Source organism: Bacillus rossius, chromosome 1, assembly GCF_032445375.1.
Source record: "Bacillus rossius redtenbacheri isolate Brsri chromosome 1, Brsri_v3, whole genome shotgun sequence".
Lineage (NCBI taxonomy): Eukaryota > Metazoa > Arthropoda > Insecta > Phasmatodea > Bacillidae > Bacillus > Bacillus rossius.
Window position 1 is genome coordinate 322,777,619 of NC_086330.1, and position 20,628 is coordinate 322,798,246.

The 20,628-nt window shown below is 49.4% G+C and overlaps 1 protein-coding gene across 1 annotated transcript in view; it reads left to right on the plus strand.

Moving 5' to 3' along the window:
- The window catches only part of LOC134528013 (uncharacterized), a 75,588-nt gene extending 55,845 nt beyond the window's left edge, over positions 1-19,743 (plus strand). The window contains exons 2-6 of the mRNA XM_063361177.1: positions 10,409-10,524; positions 10,821-11,088; positions 12,419-12,588; positions 13,080-13,132; positions 19,627-19,743. Of these exons, the coding sequence (XP_063217247.1) occupies positions 10,409-10,524; positions 10,821-11,088; positions 12,419-12,588; positions 13,080-13,132; positions 19,627-19,743 (724 nt within the window). The remainder of the gene's footprint in view (positions 1-10,408; positions 10,525-10,820; positions 11,089-12,418; positions 12,589-13,079; positions 13,133-19,626) is intronic.
- Positions 19,744-20,628: the final 885 nt, after the last annotated feature.

Below are 20,628 nucleotides of genomic sequence, written 5' to 3' on the forward strand. Positions count from 1 at the left end.
AGAGTGTTAATATGTAAATTATATCATACTTTTTATATTACGACTTTGCGTGTGATATTATAATGTTTTATTTAAATAAAAATTGCATTTTATTTGGATTTTCAATATAAACATCCAAAGTTTTTAAAAAGATTTTTTTTACAATAATTTTTCATTCAAGGTATAGGTAAAATATTTTTATATTGCATTGATTTTTAAATACTTAGATCGTTTCAAAAATTATACCTGCCATTGTTATATGCAATTTATTTGAGGAGGAAGGGAAACATAAATGCAATAAGAATTATAGAAGTAGGGGGAGCACGTCCGTTCTGGGACACTATAAACAAAGGACAGGTGCTTGTCTGACAGGTGCGGGACAGGTGTTTTTCTGACAGGTGCTTTTCTGACAGGTGTTTGTCCGACAGATGCTTGTCTGACAGGTGCTTGTCTGGGTTGGTGATGTCACGTGGAGGGGGGTTGGGTGTAACGATCGTGAGCCAACTTCAGTAGGATCGATATATCTCGTCGGGTAACTTCGGGTGTGTTTGTTGCGGAGGGGGAGGTGGATGGTGAGGGAGTGTGTGTGTATGTTTCTAAATGAGATAGGCAGGTAGTGCTAGTGTTGCGCGCCGGAATTATTTTTACTAGTATAAAAATGTGAGGGCGGGCAATGGTTGGATTCGAACCTTCGTTTCTGGATCGTTAGTACGTCACACTAACCACAGGACCACAAGACCATGTTGGAGAAAATAATTTCAGATATTGTATATATGCTTATAAAATATTTTTTTTAAAGAGAAGGTATATATTTTTTATAGTGCTAGTCAGCAAATTTAAAAAAACGGGCGACCGCCATGTTTAATTTATTATAGTGGTAAGCGGTAAATTTAAACGAGGCGCATCGGCTGTTATGTGGCCGCCATGTTTATTTTTTTTTATAGTGCTAGTCGGCCAATTTAAACGGCGGGAAATTTAAAAAAATATGTATAGTGTCGGCTGCTAGTCTGCCGCCATGTTTTATTTTTTTTATAGTGCTAAGCGGGAAATTTAAAAAAACAGGCAGGCCGCCATGTTTATTTCAACATTGGAAAAAAAATAATAATTTCGACTGCTAGGAAGTAACCAGAACAGCCAACTTTGAAAAAAAAATTAAATAATATTATATGTATGACAATCGATTGCTGAAAGTCGCCATCTTGTAGTACAGCATACCATGCCGCCGTCTTGTAGCATAGCACACCATGCCGCCATCTTGTAGCACAGCATACCAGGCCGCCATCTTTATTTTCTTCCCCATTTATAGTCATTGTTTTTTTTTTCATTTCTCAAGTTTGAATATAAAAGAAAGTATTATTTCGTCAGCCACTACTCTATGACTATAGTAGTAGTAGTAGTAGTAGTAGTACATGCCAAATTTTGAAAAAAAACACACACACTGAAGTGTAGCCATGTTTTCTTATAGTACTAGACCAGTATAGTCATAGTATGCTTAATTTGGTGTGTAGCATGTCTGTCTATTATAATAAATAAAAAAAAACCTATAGGCATTACTTATGCTTATAGCGTGATAATAAAAAAAATTATACTTTACGTATTTCAGCGAATTCAAACGGGGTGGGTGTGGGGTGTAGTAGGGTAAAATAGTATGTATGGCGCCACCGGTTGCCGGTTTAAGATTGGGATTGACTAATTGATTGTGAGCCAACTTCGGTAGGATCGATAAAAAAAGTATGCTTATTACACCACTTGTCATTTAAAAGAAAAAAACTATTGTATTGTGCATTTATAGGCATTATATATACATATATATACACATATATATATATATTTATTTATTTATTAAATAAAATTTAAATATTTTTTCCCAAGGGGGTTGGAGCCGCGCAGACGACAATGGCGCGTACTCCCACGGCCCTTTCCTTCATCCCCCCAGTGTCATTTTATTTTATTTAAATAATGACTCAGACACTGCCAGCTGTCCGCTCGCAGAGGGGTAGCGGCTGCAACCGACGATGGTGCGTACTCCCACGGCCCTTTCCTTCGTCCCCCATTGTCATTTTTTTTATTTAAATAATGACTCATACACTGGCAGCTGTCCGCTCGCAGAGGGGTGGTGGCTGCAACCGTTACGGTTTCAAACCCTTCGTCCCCCATTGTCATTTTTTTAAAATAATAAACACTGCCAGTTGTCCACCCGCAAGGGTCTCCAGACAGTTGCGATTAGAGTCTGTTAAGGTCGGTTCACTCCATCAGTCTTCCAGATCGCTTCTAGAAATCCATGTTTTTACTGATTCTGGGAATCCCTTCCAGCTGACTAGAAGACGTGTAGGAAGTCGCTTGTGGATTTTATTAATAAAATAAGTGTCTATATACTTCGTCACTTGAATTTCTTGAGAATAAAAACCGCCCAAATCCTTAATTCTTGAGATACGTACATGATCTCCGACACTAGCTTTAAGTCGCCTGTGATCTATTTTTTCACAACATTGTAAACCGTTTTAAGAAGAGAATTATTTTTCACCTCATTGGGGCTCATACCGATAGTCCTATGAAATCTGCCGTTGTATATTTCCATAACTTTTGGTAAGAGTGGTAGCCATTTATAGTTTCCCTGAGCGCTCATTTCCGTAAACAAAAGCGATTTTAAACTTCTAATGAAGCGTTCAACTACTGAGGCCTTCAGCTCGCTGTTGGTTGAATAATGGTTGATTTCGTGTTCTTTCATCAATGTCTGAAATCTTCTGTTATAAAATTCGGTACCGCGGTCTGAGTGCACGTGAGTGAAACCTCCAGAATCCTTTAGAATACGTTTCATAGCTAAAGCCACAAGCTCCGCAGTTTTTTTCAGTACCGGAACCGCGTAAGCCCGCTTGGAGTAAACATCAATCGCAACCAATATATATCTGAATCCTTTATTCGCACGGTGATAAGGTTGCATTTCCACCAAATCGATCTGTAAAAGATCGCCGAGACCATTAGTGATTACACGTCTCCGAGGAAAGACTTTGCGTGCGCTTTTGTGAAGTTCAAGCGCAATACCGCGTCTGGCAGTCATTTTTTTTACTTAATTTTTTTAATGTAGCCAGATTCAATGAGTTCTTCTAGTATGGCCAACACATCATTTGAATGGCTCATGTTCCCGGATTGTTGCGATGCAAGTAATAATCTAAGCCGATCACATAATTCATTTACCGAGTTCCAGTAAACATATTCCTTTCGACGATTTAAATCTAGTTTTTCAACTAAACCACTGCCTTCATGGGAAGCAATGACAGGACAAAGATACTTAATGAGCCCGAACTTTTCATGATCGGTGTTTTTATAACGTTTGGATGATGCATCATTCCATTTATAACACGCGCTAGTAGACCGCAGCAAGCGTGTGTATTGACGCAATGCAGCTTCTGAATACACCTTAGATTCTTTCGAAAACAATAGCTCATATAATCCTGGCGAAGGTTGTATTAGTTCATCATCTATGCGAAGTAAATTATTAGGTAGGAAAAAAACTTCCGTATTTCCCAAGAACCAGCGATTCTTGCGTTTGTAAATTCCGTAGGTCGTATCGTTTATTTTAGAATTGAATGCGGTTAGGTAGGACCGGGCTTCCTCACCCAACGGCTCACGTGACGCAGCCGAGCGTTTACCGGAATGAACAATCAGTGGTAAATCATCATCATCATCATCTTCTTCTTCACCTTCGCTAGAGAAAGTCTTAATCTCAGGTTTAGCGATAGTTGTAGCGGATTCTTTTTTCACCTTCGCCGATAAATTATCTGCGGCAGCAGAAGAACTCTCCAGACGCGATGTTATCGGTTTGAATACCTGTTCATTAACTGCATCCCGCGCCAGGCGCGCACGTTTGGCCAGCAAATATTTTTCACGAACGTTTTGTATGACGTGATGGAGCTTTCTTGCTTCTGAAGCCATGACTGACTCATGTCAGCGTAAATAGAGGCTTTTATACATTAAGTATGCCTTTGAAGCGCAGTAGCTGTAGTTTGTATAATGGGAAGCTCAACCGGTACGGTAATACGCGGAAGCGATACAGATGGTACACCAGACAAATTCAGCGACTGACCTCTTAAAACCGGAAGCGATACAGATGGTACACCAGACAAATTCAGCGACTGACCTCTTAAAACCGGAAGTGATACAGATGGTGACTGTGCCGGCTGGTTTTCAGGTCTGTCCGCTAGCTTCCTTCCCAATAGGGTATACAATAGGTCTAGACGATTTCTCATTGCATTCAAGCTTTGATTAACGATATGTTGAAACTGAGAACATGAATTAGCTCCACTAACGAGACTATCAACTTTATCCTCAAAACTCGATAGAGTCTCCTTAATAAATTTAGCATTATCTTCGTGTAGATAACTCATCAAAGTATTAATTTGAAATTCCATACCGGACACTATTTCCTAACTTACAAGCTTCGGTTGCTCGCCCACGAGTGTTAAAAGCTCCGTAAATGTCGCACGATCCGTGGCATCAACCTGCCTTAGGTACGCAGTCTTATCAGATTGTTTTTCGTTTGTAGACACCAAAGCATTTTTGATTGCTTCAAAGTGTTGTTTGTGTATATATAAATCCTCGTTGTGTTTAGTCAGAAAAAGATTCTTTAGCTCGCTAAAGTTCCTATTGCACCACCACTTGACAGAGCCTTCAACAGCTCTAGAATCTTGGCAAATGACTCTAGTGTATCGCTATCTGCCTGACGCAAGTAACTTCCCATTCCCCTCTGCAAGTCACGTGACGAGCTAACAAGATCCTTCACATCCGTAAAAATAACTTTCAGCTCATCACTACTGACAGATACCAGATTTTTTAACTCGTGTAAAACTTCCTTCTCGGGTGAATTTCCTCGAATTTTATCTAAAACATCTGTACTCTTCTTTTCAAACTGATGTAGATACGTTAGCAAATTGTTATTAAGATCCTGTGCGTATGAGAGACTTTTTTAGTAGACCAAATTCTTTTTCTAAATTATTCGCCATCGTACTAATTGCATGTGCGGTGGCACCGAAAGCTAAATCTACGTAATTCTTTGTGGCAGCATCTGCTGCGTCACGTGGATCGCCTACACCGCGCAAACGTTTCCCGCCAACCTGACAGTGCCCATCTTCCGTAAGAGTCAGACATGACTGTCGCCGATGTTTATTCCCGCCGCTCCCAAATTTGGAGATGCCCAAGTTCATTCTTCACGAAGGTAACACAATGAAGTGATCGAAGCCACAGCGATAACGACCTTTTTGTAGAGGAAAATCCTTACCTATTACTAGGAAACCATAACCATCATTGCTATTCCAACAGCGAGCACAAACATCTTTAAATTTATCGAATGACATGTCGGTTGTGACGTGCTCGTGGTAAACATGTTGAAGATTTAGAAGATCCATTTTAAATAAAATTATCAAATTAGCATTATCCCGAACCAACTGTTTTCGGGTTTGGCTATACGTTTGAATTAAATAAAAACAATCGCACAATAAATGTCGCCCCATGGAAAAATACTGTTGAACTATTGCCTGTTTTTCACACCCGATGTCATCGAAAATTATAATAGAATTTGGTAGCACTTTGCTTGGCGGCACTACCTCTTCATTTTCACGAAATAGAAAAAATTTAATACCTTGAACATGAGACAATACCTGCGCCAAATGTTTATATTTTGGTTGTTCTATGCTCTTGCTATACAAATAAATATTCTCGAAACGCACTCCGTTAGGATGTTGTATAAGCGAAAGTAAAATACATGTTTTCCCGCTGTTTAAAGGTCCGGCAATTATACATCTTATGGTATTCGGCAACAGCGGTCCGTGGCGTTGTTCCCGTTTGCTTATAAAATCATCATGAATAATTTCGATTGGAAGACTGTCATGTTGAGGGATTACTTCCATCGTTACAACTGAAGCGTAAAAAGTATAAAACCGTCTTATTTATACCCCTCAAAGTCATTACGCTGATATGCGTCGTGCTGGAAGGAGGGTGAAGGGTAAAGGTCTTATTAACTCTGCCATAAATAAATTACCTTTCGAGCTACATTTGCCAACTTATCAGTACTGTGGGCTCGGTACAAAACTTGAAAAACGTTTAGCACGCGGAGACCCAGGCAAAAATCAATTAGATAGAGCGTGCAAAGAACACGATATTTCATACGCAAAGAGTAACGATTTGGAGAACAGACATCAAGCGGACAACGCGCTGCGGCGTGAGGGGTTCCCAGAGTAAATAAAATAAGCTGGCAGCCATTTTGTCAGATTAGTTACATATATAAATGCCACAGACTGTGGGGGAACACAGTCTCTGATCAGTCGCCGCACTGCTGCTACCGCACTGCTGCTACCTCGACGAGCAGAGCTGCGCCTCCTGTTTTTTCCAGCAAAGGTAAGATAGATAGATACACTTTACTGTAAATGTATTTACTAAGCTGTTTTAAATGTTAGGATGTTATTGTTATCATTTTGAATGGAAATATTCTTTTTTTCATTTAACATGAAAATAATATCTTACCAAGCTGTTTGTAATGTTAGGATGATATTATTATAATTTTAAATGGAAATATTCTTTTTTTTCATTTAACATGAAAATAATATTAAACTTCAACTTTCTTCACCTTTTACTACCACACAATGTTTTCGCATTTACTATCTATAATTTATTATCGTTTCCTATTTCATTAATACGTAATTTTTTTTTTTTAGAAAATATTTCCATCTAGAGATATTCTCTAAAAAAATTTATTTCATATATTGCAAACGGATGGGAGATTTCGTGTACAATCTAACATAGTTTTCTGAAGAAAAAAAATTAATTTAAAATTATTATGTCAAACTCATACTCCATAAATATGTCTACTAAATTTTATTCTTTTCTTTTTGTTTTAGCTTTGTGCTCACTGTTGAACGTAATTTCCCTCTCTCTCTCTTTCTTTATTTTCTATCTCTTTTCTCTTAATATGTCTTCCCGTTCTTCTTCCTCCGAGGCAAAGCGACTCCGTCTTAATGAAGCTGGGCCTTCTATCCCTGACTCTCGCGATGGTGGGCGGGGGTCAGGGGTGGAGTTGGCGCAGGGGCCCGACGTCTTGCCTCGCCTGGAGGGTGTTACCTTGAACACTGCATTTGCTAACAAGATAGTGGACTTTCGAATTGGAAATGATATTGAAAATGTCGATCCGGACTTGGACTGGTTTCTACAGAGATGTAGGGTTCCCTTTCTGGACTTAACTAACGAATTAATTTGCCCCTTTAAAGTTTACGTTTCACTCTCGGCTTCATTTGTTAAGGAATCTGCGGAGGGAAACGAGAGTGAAACTTTTTATTTCACAACTCACTCAACTGCGATACTGCACTCTGATGAGGTAGGGGAAATCTACGATTCAACATTCATTCCGGAAATCAATAAACACGTTAGTGATTTCGGTGCGCGTGGCAGTGGCTGGGCTCTAAAAAGATTGATTAACATGGATGTACATGTTTCAAGCTATAGAGTTTTCACGGTTGGCGCAGCGCACACGAAATTGCCGGCGTTTTTGTTCAATAGGAAAGCTTGTGTTAACATTGAGTGTCCCGAGCAGCACTGTTTCCTGTATGCCGTCATGGCAGGTGTGTTGACGGTGGAAGGCAATGTTTCTAGAGCCACTTCGTATCCAAATCCACTCGTGTATTTTAATACAAATGGCTTGATGTTTCCCTCCACTCTGCATCAGATTAAAACATTTGAGAGGAACAATGATATTTCCATTAATGTTTACGCTTGCGTAGATTCTAAGGGGAATATCGTTGACAAATGTTTTAGTGGCAAATCTGAATCCTCGATCCAGCCTCTTCGCGTATCCTCTGAGCGAAGAGAGAGACATGTAAATATATTGGCGATTCGTTTGAGTGGCGCGACAGAGCACCTACATTTTGTTTACATAAAATCAATGTCCAGATTATTGCATTCACAATTGTCCAAGACGCAACATAAGAAATGGATTTGCGAGCGCTGTCTTCAGTATTTTACAAGCGAAAACAGATTAAATTCACACGTTGTTCTCTGCAGCCAGCATCAAGCAGTGTGGACCTGTTTCCCTACAGAAGAGAACAAGTATTTGCAATTTACAAACTTTGCAAAACAGGACCACCTAGGCTTTATTGCGTACTGTGACACTGAGTGTTACCTGAAGCCTTTCTCAACCTGTTTGCCCGGTGACGAGTCTTCTAGCACTATGCGGGTAAACGAACACGTGCCTTATGCATGTAGCATTTTGTTAGTATGTAAGTACGATAGCTCTTTGACCAAGTATGTGCAATTCGAGGGTGATAATTGTATTGCTGAAATGATCGCAGAATTAGTTTCAATGACACAGTGGGTTTGCGATATTTATTCAAAGATCATTACTATTAAGACACCGACCCCGGCCGTCTCTGCAAGGCTTGCGAGTCAAACACATTGCCATATCTGTCAGAAGGTATTGGCTGGGTAGACGGTGCTCGATCACTGCCATTTTACTGGTGAAATACGTGGTTATGCCCATTCTAAATGCAACCTGGCTTTCAGGTTGCAAAAGAATCAACTCGTCGCTGTTTTTCATAATTTGTAAAATTACGATGCCCACTTTTTAATGCAACATTTAGTTTCGCGGCGGATTGCACAGCCGGACGGTTCCTTCGTTGTGGAGAACCCCGGCAGTGTCAAATTCCTTGGAGTTACAATGGAGAGCTACAAGTGCATTACAAAATACATACCCATTTCAGATAATGCGCAAGGAAGCATGCGCACTGTGCGTCTTAGATTCATAGATTCACTTAACTTTTTAAATTCATCTCTGGAAACTCTCGCTGGCAATCTCACGCCAGATAAATTGAAAGTCACCCGTTCAATGTTTCCAGATGACGCACAGTTTCAGTTAGCTACTCGTAAAGGTGTGATCCCTATGATTTTGTTAAATCTAGTGAACAATTGCAGACTGCCTCGCTACCCCCTAAGGAAGCATTCCATAACGTTGACGCCGCCGTCAGTGCTCCCTCTGAGAGCACAGGCCGTTATGTGTCCTCAACACCTGATAAGTGCCGCGCCCCGAACGCGCCCGCGCGCGCAACGTAGTGCAGTGCCCCGAACGGCGTGACGTCAGTCACTGCCTCCTACGTGTGCAAAGCGCCCGGCCGGGTGTGGCACTGCGCAAGGGTATTGTTTTTCATGCATTCGAGAATATAAACAGAAACTAATAAATCTAAAACCATCAATAATCAATGTTAATGTAATAATCAGTTTATAAAGGGTTATAATTCACAACGCTGGCCGAAGTCATCTTCCCGCGCTCCGCAGTTTTCCCGCGGAATTTCCCCCTTCCCTGGCTCCGGCGGCCAGGGAGGTTAGTCAGTCGCCATCCAGCACTCGCCCGGACCGGCAGCCCACGCACGGGGAGCCTTCAATTTTCGCGCCAACACCATGTAACTGCAATAGGTAAATATAGTCCAAACGTTTTAAACCAGCTCCCCGGTCGGCCCAAATCGGCCGTTAGCAACCTCGCGCGGTCATTTAATAACATATGTATCCCATCAGGGATTTTTATATTTTACGTAAGCAATTAGGTGGCCCGTCGTGGCACCTGCGCCTCACGCTTGTACGTTCCACCTCGGGACATAGTTCTTTGCCCACGCAGGGCGGCACTGCGCCGAACGCGACCAAAACTTTCGGGCGAGTATTCACCTGGGACGTGCCACGGCCACGTGTGTGATATCGCTCCAGATTCCACCGTGTCCGTACCCAGCTTAACGTGGCCTTCGCCACACCGCGGACTATCCGCTCATAAATATTCTCCTGTGCGGGACTAATCGCAGTAATTCAGTGTAACGTGTTTTAATAAGTAAATCATTCTCCTGTGCGGGACTAATCGCAGTAATTCAGTGTAACGTGTTTTATTAAGTAAATCCTTCGCCTGTGCGGAACTAACCACAGTAATTTAGTGTCATGTGTTTTCTTAATTAGTTTACGGGACCGATCGTCCACCCACTCCACGCCACGTCCGTATACTCTCGCAGAGACCCTAGCAGGTTCAGGTGCGCGGAGCTTAGGTCGACGATGAAGCGGCCAGTCACGTGAGCTTGTGACCTGTAGAGTGTGCGACGTAATAAATAACCAAAAAAACTCGTGTGTTTCATTAATAAGGCGTCCTGGGAGGCCATAACAGCCCGGGGGGCCCTTTGTCGCCACGTCCCTGCCTGCAGCCACGAGGCCAGGAACCCCACCCTTGAGATCCAAAAGTTAATCAAACAGTTAAAATTCACGTAGAATCAGATCAGGCAACGGGGACGGCGTCAAAATGGCGCCCAACTAGTGTGGCTAGAACATCACCAAACTCTTTCGACAATCAAGCCAAGAAAACGAAACGGAGAATTTAGTGGACAAAGGGCTCGAGTAGGGACAGTGCAACAGCGCGCAGCGTGGCAACACCGCGCGACGGAGCGTCGCCGCGCCAGCCGGACAACCCCGCCCCCGCATTCCTGCCCGCTCAGTACCCCTCCCCTCCTCCGCCCGAGACCACCCCTCAGCCCGCACGTCACTCCACTCACCACCCCTTCCCTCCTACGCCCGATACCACCCCTCAGCCCGCGCATCGCTCCGCTCACCACCCCTCCACACCACGCTCCACCCCTAGGTCAGCTGTGAGGGGTGACGTAGGACAGCCGCGAGCCAAGCTCAGTGGAGCAACAAGGTCATAAGTCACCACGAGTCTCTGAAGATGAACGACTTCCAGGAGGCCTACGAGGCATGGGCAAGCGAGGGCTACCCATGCCCAGGGTACAACTGGGAGTACGAGGAACAGGACGAGTGGGAGGATGACGTCACCGCAGAGTACTCTGAGGGGCCGGAAGTAGACTGGACGCCGCCACGATTGTACCACATGACACAGCACGCATCGCCGCTTCCACACATGGCCAGCCACCACGCCGCTGTCGCGGCCAAGATGCCGCCCACTTTAAGAACAACCGAAAAACCCGTCCGCACCTCGTCGCCGCCCCCGACGCCGTCGCCGCCCCCGACGCCGACGCCGCCCCTGCCATATGGGGCGGAGACGACATCACCACAGGTAGAGGAAGGCACGCCCATCCAGCCCCTGTGGTACAATTGGCACGCGGGGATCGGGTGGACACGTCAGGACGACGCGGACGCGCCGCCTCCGACGCCGCCCCCTGTTGCCGCCTAGGTGGCAATTGGGCCAACCAAAACGGCCACTTTGCGACACCGTCGGCCGGATCACCAGGTGGCGGATCACACGCAGCGCCACTGCGGATCCCGAACACCACCTCCGGCACCACCGACGACGCCGCCCCCAGCCACTGAAGGAGCAGCTGGCGCGGCCGCAAGCCTCAAGACGGCCACTTCGCGACAACGTCGGCCGGATCACCAGGTGGCGGATCACACGCAGCACCACTGCGGATCCCGAACACCACCTCCGTAACCACCGACGACGCCGCCCCCAGCCACTGAGAGCGCAGCTGGCGCGGCCGCAAGCCTCAAGACGGCCACTTCGCGACAACGTCGGCCGGATCACCAGGTGGCGGATCACACGCAGCGCCACTGCGGATCCCGAACACCACCTCCGGCACCACCGACGACGCCGCCCCCAGCCACCGAGAGCGCAGCTGGCGCGGCCGCGCGTCGCGAATCCACCACATCGCGACCTAGTCCAGATAACCAGGTGGCGGATCACACGCAGCACCACTGCGGATCCCAAACACCACCTCCGGCACCACCGACGACGCCGCCCCAGCCACTGAGAGCGCAGCTGGCGCGGCCGCAAGCCTCAAGACGGCCACTTCGCGACAACGTCGGCCGGATCACCAGGTGGCGGATCACACGCAGCGCCACTGCAGATCCCGAACACCACCTCCGGCACCACCGACGACGCCGCCCCCAGCCACTGAGAGCGCAGCTGGCGCAGCCGCAAGCCTCAAAACGGCCACTTTGCGACACCGCCGGCCGGATCACCAGGTGGCAAATCACACGCAGCACCACTGCGGATCCCGAACACCACCTCCGGCACCACCGACGATGCCGCCCCCAGCCCCAAAGGGCGCGGCTGGCGCGGCCGCACGTCGCGAATTCACCACATCGCGACCTAGTCCAGATCACCAGGTGGCGGATCACACGCAGCGCCACTGCGGATCCCGAACACCACCTCCGGCACCACCGACGACGCCGCCCCCAGCCACCGAGAGCGCAGCTGGCGCGGCCGCGCGTCGCGAATCCACCACATCGCGACCTAGTCCAGATCACCAGGTGGCGGATCACACGCAGCGCCACTGCGGATCCCGAACACCACCTCCGGTACCACCGACGACGCCGCCCCCAGCCACCGAGAAAGCACGTGGCGCGGCCGCTCATCTCAAAAGCGCCACATTTCGACCTAGTCTGGCAGACCACCGGGTTGTCGACGCCGTGCCACAAGGCACCGAGGCGGACTTGACAGCCACGACGACGCCGCCGACGCCGCCCCTAACTGCCGTGAAGGCTCACGGGGGGTGGGCGCGATGCAAACCGGCCGTGCTCCCACTCGCGCCGCAGAAGGCGCCATACCGTCGCCTGCCGCGGAGGGCGCCACCACGCGCGCCTCCTTGGGTGCGCCGCTGCCTGCCACGGAGGGCGCCACCACGCGCGCCACCTTGGGCGTGCTGCCGCCTGCCACTGAGGGCGCCACCACGCGCGCCACCTTGGGCGCGCCGCCGCCTGCCACTGAGGGCGCCACCACGCGCGCCAACTTGGGCGCGCCGCCGCCTGCCGCTGAGGGCGCCACCACGCGCGCCACCTTGGGCGCGCCGCCGCATGCCGCTGAGGGCGCCACCACGTGCGCCACCTTGGGCGCGCCGCCACCTGCCGCTGAGGGCGCCACCACGCGCGCCACCTTGGGCGCGCTGCCGCCTGCCGCTGAGGGCGCCACCACGCGCGCCACCTTGGGCGCGCCGCCGCCTGCCGCTGAGGGCGCCACCACGCGCGCCACCTTGGGCGCGCCGCCGCCTGCCGCTGAGGGTCCACCACGCGCGCCACCTTGGGCGCGCCGATGCCTGCCGCTGAGGGCGCCACCTCGAACGTGCCGCCGCCTGCCGCCGAAGGCGCCGCCACGCCGCCGCTGCCCACCTCGGCCGCAGCTGACGCTGACGCACAGGTACCTGACGCCGCCCCATGGACAGCCGCTACGGGTCTACCAGGTCAGTGTGCCGGCGTATCTTTAAGTGTGTGTGTAAGGTGTTGAGGCACAGAACGGCCTCGTCGAGGGGGGGGGCATTTGACGCCGCCGTCAGTGCTCCCTCTGAGAGCACAGGCCGTTATGTGTCCTCAACACCTGATAAGTGCCGCGCCCCGAACGCGCCCGCGCGCGCAACGTAGTGCAGTGCCCCGAACGGCGTGACGTCAGTCACTGCCTCCTACGTGTGCAAAGCGCCCGGCCGGGTGTGGCACTGCGCAAGGGTATTGTTTTTCATGCATTCGAGAATATAAACAGAAACTAATAAATCTAAAACCATCAATAATCAATGTTAATGTAATAATCAGTTTATAAAGGGTTATAATTCACAACGCTGGCCGAAGTCATCTTCCCGCGCTCCGCAGTTTTCCCGCGGAATTTTCCCCCTCCCTGGCCCCGGCGGCCAGGGAGGTTAGTCAGTCGCAATCCAGCACTCGCCCGGGCCGGCAGCCCACGCACGGGGAGCCTTCAATTTTCGCGCCAACACCATGTAACTGCAATAGGTAAATATAGTATAAACGTTTTATACCAGCTCCCCGGTCGGCCCAAATCGGCCGTTAGCAACCTCGCGCGGTCTTTTAATAACATGTGTATCCCATCAGGGATTTTTATATTTTACGTAAGCAATTAGGTGGCCCGTCGTGGCACCTGCGCCTCACGCTTGTACGTCCCACCTCGGGACATAGTTCTTTGCCCACGCAGGGCGGCACTGCGCCGAACGTGACCAAAACTTTCGGGCGAGTATTCACCTGGGACGTGCCACGGCCACGTGTGTGATATCGCTCCAGATTCCACCGTGTCCGTACCCAGCTTAACGTGGCCTTCGCCACACCGCGGACTATCCGCTCATACATATTCTCCTGTGTGGGACTAATCGCAGTAATTCAGTGTAACGTGTTTTAATAAGTAAATCATTCTCCTGTGCGGGACTAATCGCAGTAATTCAGTGTAACGTGTTTTATTAAGTAAATCCTTCGCCTGTGCGGAACTAACCACAGTAATTTAGTGTCATGTGTTTTCTTAATTAGTTTACGGGACCGATCGTCCACCCACTCCACGCCACGTCCGTATACTCTCGCAGAGACCCTAGCAGGTTCAGGTGCGCGGAGCTTAGGTCGACGATGAAGCGCCCAGTCACGTGAGCGTGTGACCTGTAGAGTGTGCGACGTAATAAATAACCAAAAGAACTCGTGTGTTTCATTAATAAGGCGTCCTGGGAGGCCATAACAGCCCGGGGGGCCCTTTGTCGCCACGTCCCTGCCTGCAGCCACGAGACCAGGAACCCCGCCCTTGAGATCCAAAAGTTAATCAAACAGTTAAAATTCACGTAGAATCAGATCAGGCAACGGGGACGGCGTCAACGTAATGAGTGGCACGGACGTGAGTGATCTGGACTATACTCACGCTCAAAATGCTTGGGACGTCTTCTATTGTGCCACATTGAAAGAGTACGCACCTAGTTATCTTAAGGTGGATACTTGTTTGCTGGCCGACATATTCGAGTCGTTTCGTTTCGTTTGCTTACAATATTATTTATTCGATCCTGCCCATTACATTACCGCTCCCTCGCTCGCATTGGATGCACTTTTATTTAAAACCGGTGCGCGTCTTGAGCTGATAACCGACCCGGATATATACCTCTTCCTAGAGTCAGCCGTTCGTGGAGGTATAACAAACGTTAGTCGACGTCATGCGAAAGCCAATAATGTTCACATGTCCACTCACGACCCGAGCCTTCCATCTTCATACATCTGCTATTTCGATGTAAACGCTTTGTATGCTCACACAATATTAGATAAACTTCCCGTGGGCAAATTTGAGTGGGTTCCCAGGGATGAGTATGCGAGTTGGGATTTCAACGCCATTGACATAGATGGTGATACGTCATATTTCGCGGAAGTGGATTTGACCTTTCCCAATGATTGTCATGACCGCCTATCAGATCTGCCTCTGGCCCCTGTGAATGGCGTACCTCCAAACGGGCGAATGAGTTAATTATTGTTAACTCTCGCGCCGCGTAATAATTATGTTGTCCATGCTAAAACACTGCGGCACTACGTTCGGTATGGGGCGGTCATCGGCCAGGTTCACCGCGTGCTGCGGTTTGAACAGGCGGCCTGGATGAAAGATTACATAACCTTTAATGCTGAGCGTTGTGCCCAGGCTGCGAATCCCTTCGAAAAATCGTTTTTTAAGTTACTATCGAATGCTGTGTAAGGTAAAAGTTTAGAAGATTTTAGAAAACACAGAGACATTCGCATCACTTTGTGTTACGAAAGTATTTATGGGGCAGCCGAGCTGATTGGTCGTCCGACATTCAAGGCTCAGCAAATCGTCGATGAAAATCTAGTTCTCAAAGAGTTGCAGAAAGGTTCGATAACCTTCGATAAACCTTTGTACACGGGTGTCGCCATTTTAGATTTGTCAAAATTGATTTTATACGACTTTCATTATAACTACATGCAAAAAAATTCCCTACACAGTCTCTGCATCTCTTGTACTCGGACACTGATTCGTTAATTTACCACGTTCAGTGTGATAACGTTTACGATTCCATTCGACCCGACTTAGCTTTACGTTTCGACACGTCAAATTATGCACCAGGTAATGATCAACGCCTCCCCTTAGTCAACAAGGGTGTAACAGGAGTGATGAAAGATGAAGCCGCTGGCATGATCATTACGGAATACGTGGGTCTTCGCCCGAAACTCAACGCATACAAGATGGAGGATGGTTCTTGTATGCGTAAAGCGAAAGGAGTTAAGGCCAATGTAATCCGATCACTTCTGTTCCCTCATTACCTGGATTGCTTGCTTAAAAATTCCCGGATTCTAGGCAGTCAATACCATTTCCGTTCGCGAGGCCACGCCGTGTTTACGGAGCGAGTGAACAAGGTAGCACTGTCTTCAGGAGACGATAAGCGTTGGCTTTCTGAAGATGGTGTCAGCACATTACCTTGGGGGCATAAAGATCTGTGTCCTTTTAAAACTCGTGCCTCGCCCGATCCCTCCTAATAATTGTACATATTTCCATTTTTTTTCCTCTGATTACGTTCACCAGTGAGACGAACACTGCTGACGTAACCTCCGAGCAGTGGTTGCAGGAACACAACAGCGCTCACCACTCCTTCCCTGCTCGGAGGGGCTTCAAGTGTGTGTATATATGTGTGTGTAGGGGGGGGGTTGAAGGCAAACAACAGCGCTTCTTCCGCCTCCCCCTACACACAAAAGAAAAAACTTATCCCGAGAGGGGTGTGTTCACCTCCCCCCACCGCGCCGCGCCATGATCCTTTCCATTATGCATGTGGAGAGAAAAACCGTCGGTATGTTAAAGAAAATGTGTAGAGATGTTTGAAAAAAATATATATATTCCCTGTTATCATGATAGCTTGCATATTATTCAATCTATCATGATTTAACATAAAAATAAAAGTTTGTTTCAAGTTGCCTCTCAAAGTATATGCAATCTATCATGATTTAACGTAAAAATACAAGTTTGTTTCAAGTTGCCTCTCAAAGTATATTCAATCTATCATGATTTAACATAAAAATAAAAGTTTGTTTCAAGTTGCCTCTCAAAGTATATTCAATCTATCCTGATTAAATGTAAAAATAAAAGTTTGTTTCAAGTTGCCTCTCAAAGTATATTCAATCTATCCTGATTAAATGTAAAAATAAAATATTCCCCTGTTTTTTTTTAAATTTATATAAATCGTCCTCTTGATAGGATGCCTGAAATTTGTGTGACGTTCTACAGATCTCCCCAACCCCAGACAAATAGAACGGTTCCCATCAGCGTTGGCGGCCTCTTTCTTCGAGGAAGAGGTGGAGGAGGGGGGGACCAGTATACCAGCCGACATTGCGGCGGCCTTCTTCGCAGAAGACCTGCTGGAAGGGCCGTCGTCTCCCCCTCCTCCTCCTCCTCCAACACCGCCGGCCAAGACTTCGCCGCTGCAGTTGGTGGCGGGCCCCTCTGGGACATGTCCCTGGGGTCGGCCGCTAACAGCCTACGAAAAAAGAGGGGTCCGGCTACCTGCTATGAAGCAGCAGGTGCCGGCTCTGCCTAGCGGCAAAGTCGTGGCCAAACTGATGGCTATGGACGCCCAGCGGGGTAGGGGAGGGGATAAAAAATAAATTTTTTTTTAACTAAGTAATATTGTTGTGTTGACTACATTATTTCAATATCCATTATGTGTTACTTGTGGCTGGTAACTTAGTATGCAGAAAATTGGTAATACGTGTAAAGAACTATGCGGTTGACATCGCCGTCAGTGCTCCCTCTGAGAGCACAGGCCGTTATGTGTCCTCAACACCTGATAAGTGCCGCGCCCCGAACGCGCCCGCGCGCGCAACATAGTGCAGTGCCCCGAACGGCGTGACGTCAGTCACGGCCTCCTACGTGTGCAAAGCGCCCGGCCGGGTGTGGCACTGCGCAAGGGTTTTGTTTCTCAGGCATTTTATAATATAAACAAAAACTAAGAAATCTAAACCATTCAATAATTAATGTTAATTAAATGATCATATGTTACAAGGGTATAATTCACAAAACTGGCCGAAGTCATCTTCCCGCGCTCCGCAGTTTTCCCGCGGAATTTCCCCCCTCCCTGGCCCCGGCGGCCAGGGAGGTTAGTCAGTCGCCATCCAGCACTCGCCCGGGCCGGCAGCCCACGCACGGGGAGCCTTCAATTTTCGCGCCAACGCCATGTAACTGCAATAGGTAAATATAGTCCAAACGTTTTATATCAGCTCCCCGGTCGGCCCAAATCGGCCGTTAGCAACCTCGCGCGGTCTTTTAATAACATGTGTATCCCATCAGGGATTTTTATATTTTACGTAAGCAATTAGGTGACCCGTCGTGGCACCTGCGCCTCACGCTATTACGTCCCACCTCGGGACATAGGTCTTGGCCCACGCAGGGCGGCACTGCGTCAAACGCGACCACAAACATTCGGACGAGTCATCAACTGGGACTTGCCGCGGCCACGTGTACGATATCGTTCCAGATTCTCACGTGTCCGTACCCAGCTTAATGTGGCCTTCGCCACCCCGCGGACTATCCGCTCATGCATATTCGCCTGTGCGGGACTAATCGCAGCAATTCAGTGTAACGTGTTTTAATAAGTAAATATTCTCCTGTGCGGGACTAATCGCAGTAATTCAGTGTAACGTGTTTTAATAAGTAAATATTCTCCTGTGCGGGACTAATCGCAGTAATTCAGTGTAACGTGTTTTAATAAGTAATCATTCTCCTGTGCGGGGCTAATCGCAATCACTCAGTGTCATATGTTTTCTTAATTAATCTGCGGGACCGATCGTCCGCACGCTTCACGCCATGTCCGTATACTCTCGCAGAGACCCTAGCAGGTTCAGGTGCGCGGAGCTTAGGTCGACGATGAAGCGGCCAGTCACGTGAAGGTGTGACCTGTAGAGTGTGCGACGTAATAAATAACCAAAAGAACTCGTGTGTTTCATTAATAAGGCGTCCTGGGAGGCCATAACAGCCCGGGGAGTCCTTTGTCGCCGCATCCCTGCCTACCGCCACGAGGCCAGGAACCCCCCCCCCCCCTTGAGATTCAAAATTAACCTACCAGCTTAAATTTACGTAAATTCAGATTAGGCAACGGGGACGGCGTCAAAATGGCGCCCAACTAGTGTGGCTAGAACATCACCAAACTATTTCGACAATCAAGCCAAGAAAACGAAACGGAGAATTTAGTGGACAAAGGGCTCGAGTAGGGACAGTGCAACAGCGCGCAGCGTGGCAACACCGCGCGACGGAGCGGCGCCGCGCCAGCCGGACAACCCCGCCCCCGCATTCCTGCCTGCTCAGTACCCCTCCCCTCCTCCGCCCGAGACCACCCCTCAGCCCGCACGTCACTCCACTCACCACCCCTTCCCTCCTACGCCCGATACCACCCCTCAGCCCGCGCATCGCTCCGCTCACCACCCCTCCACACCACGCTCCACCCCTAGGTCAGCTGTGAGGGGTGACGTAGGACAGCCGCGAGCCAAGCACAGTGGAGCAACAAGGTCATAAGTCACCACGAGTCTCTGAAGATGAACGACTTCCAGGAGGCCTACGAGGCATGGGCAAGCGAGGGCTACCCATGCCCAGGGTACAACTGGGATTACGAGGAACAGGACGAGTGGGAGGATGACGTCACCGCAGAGTACTCTGAGGGGCCGGAAGTAGACTGGATGCCGCCACGATTGTACCACATGACACAGCACGCATCGCCGCTTCCACACACGGCCAGCCACCACGCCACTGTCGCAGCCAAGATGCCGCCCACTTTAAGAACAACCGAAACACCCGTCCGCATCTCGTCACCGCCCCCGACGCCGTCGCCGCCCCCGACGCCGTCGCCGCCGCCGACGCCGCCCCCGCCATATGGGGCGGAGACGACATCACCACAGGTAGAGGAAGGCACGCCCATCCAGCCCCTGTGGTACAATTGGCACGCGGGGATCGGGTGGACACATCAGGACGACGCGGACGCGCCGCCTCCGACGCCGCCCCCTGTTGCTGCCTAGGTGGCAATTGGGCCAATCAGAACGGCCACTTTGCGACTCAGTCGGCCGGATTACCAGGTGGCGGATCACACGCAGCACCACTGCGGATCCCGAACACCACCTCCGGCACCACCGACGACGCCGCCCCCAGCCACTGGAGAAGCAGCTGGCGCGGCCGCAAGCCTCAAAATCACCACATCGCGACCTAGTCCGGCAGATCACCAGGTGGCGGATCACACTCAGCACCACTGCGGATCCCAAACACCACCTCCGGCACCACCGACGACGCCGCCCCCAGCCACTGGAGAAGCAGCTGGCGCGGCCGCAAGCCTCAAAATCACCACATCGCGACCTAGTCCGGCAGATCACCAGGTGGCGGATCACACGCAGCGCCACTGCGGATCCCGAACACCACCTCCGGCACAACCGACGACGCCGCCCCCAGCCACTGAAGAAGCAACTGGCGCGGACGCAAGCCTCAAAATGGCCACTTCGCGACCCAGTCGGCCGGATCACCAGGTAGCGGATCACACGCAGCACCACTGCGGATCCCGAACACCACCTCCGGCACCACCGACGACGCCGCCCCCAGCCACTGAGAGCGCAGCTGGCGAGGCCGCAAGCCTCAAGACGGCCAATTCGCGACAACGTCGGCCGGATCACCAGGTGGCGGATCACACGCAGCACCACTGCGGATCCCGAACACCACCTCCGGCACCACCGACGACGCCGCCCCCAGCCACTGAGAGCGCAGCTGGTGCGGCCGCAAGCCTCAAGACGGTCACTTCGCGACAACGTCGGCCGGATCACCAGGTGGCAGATCACACGCAGCACCACTGCGGATCCCGAACACCACCTCCGGCACCACCGACGACGCCGCCCCCAGCCACTGAGAGCGCAGCTGGC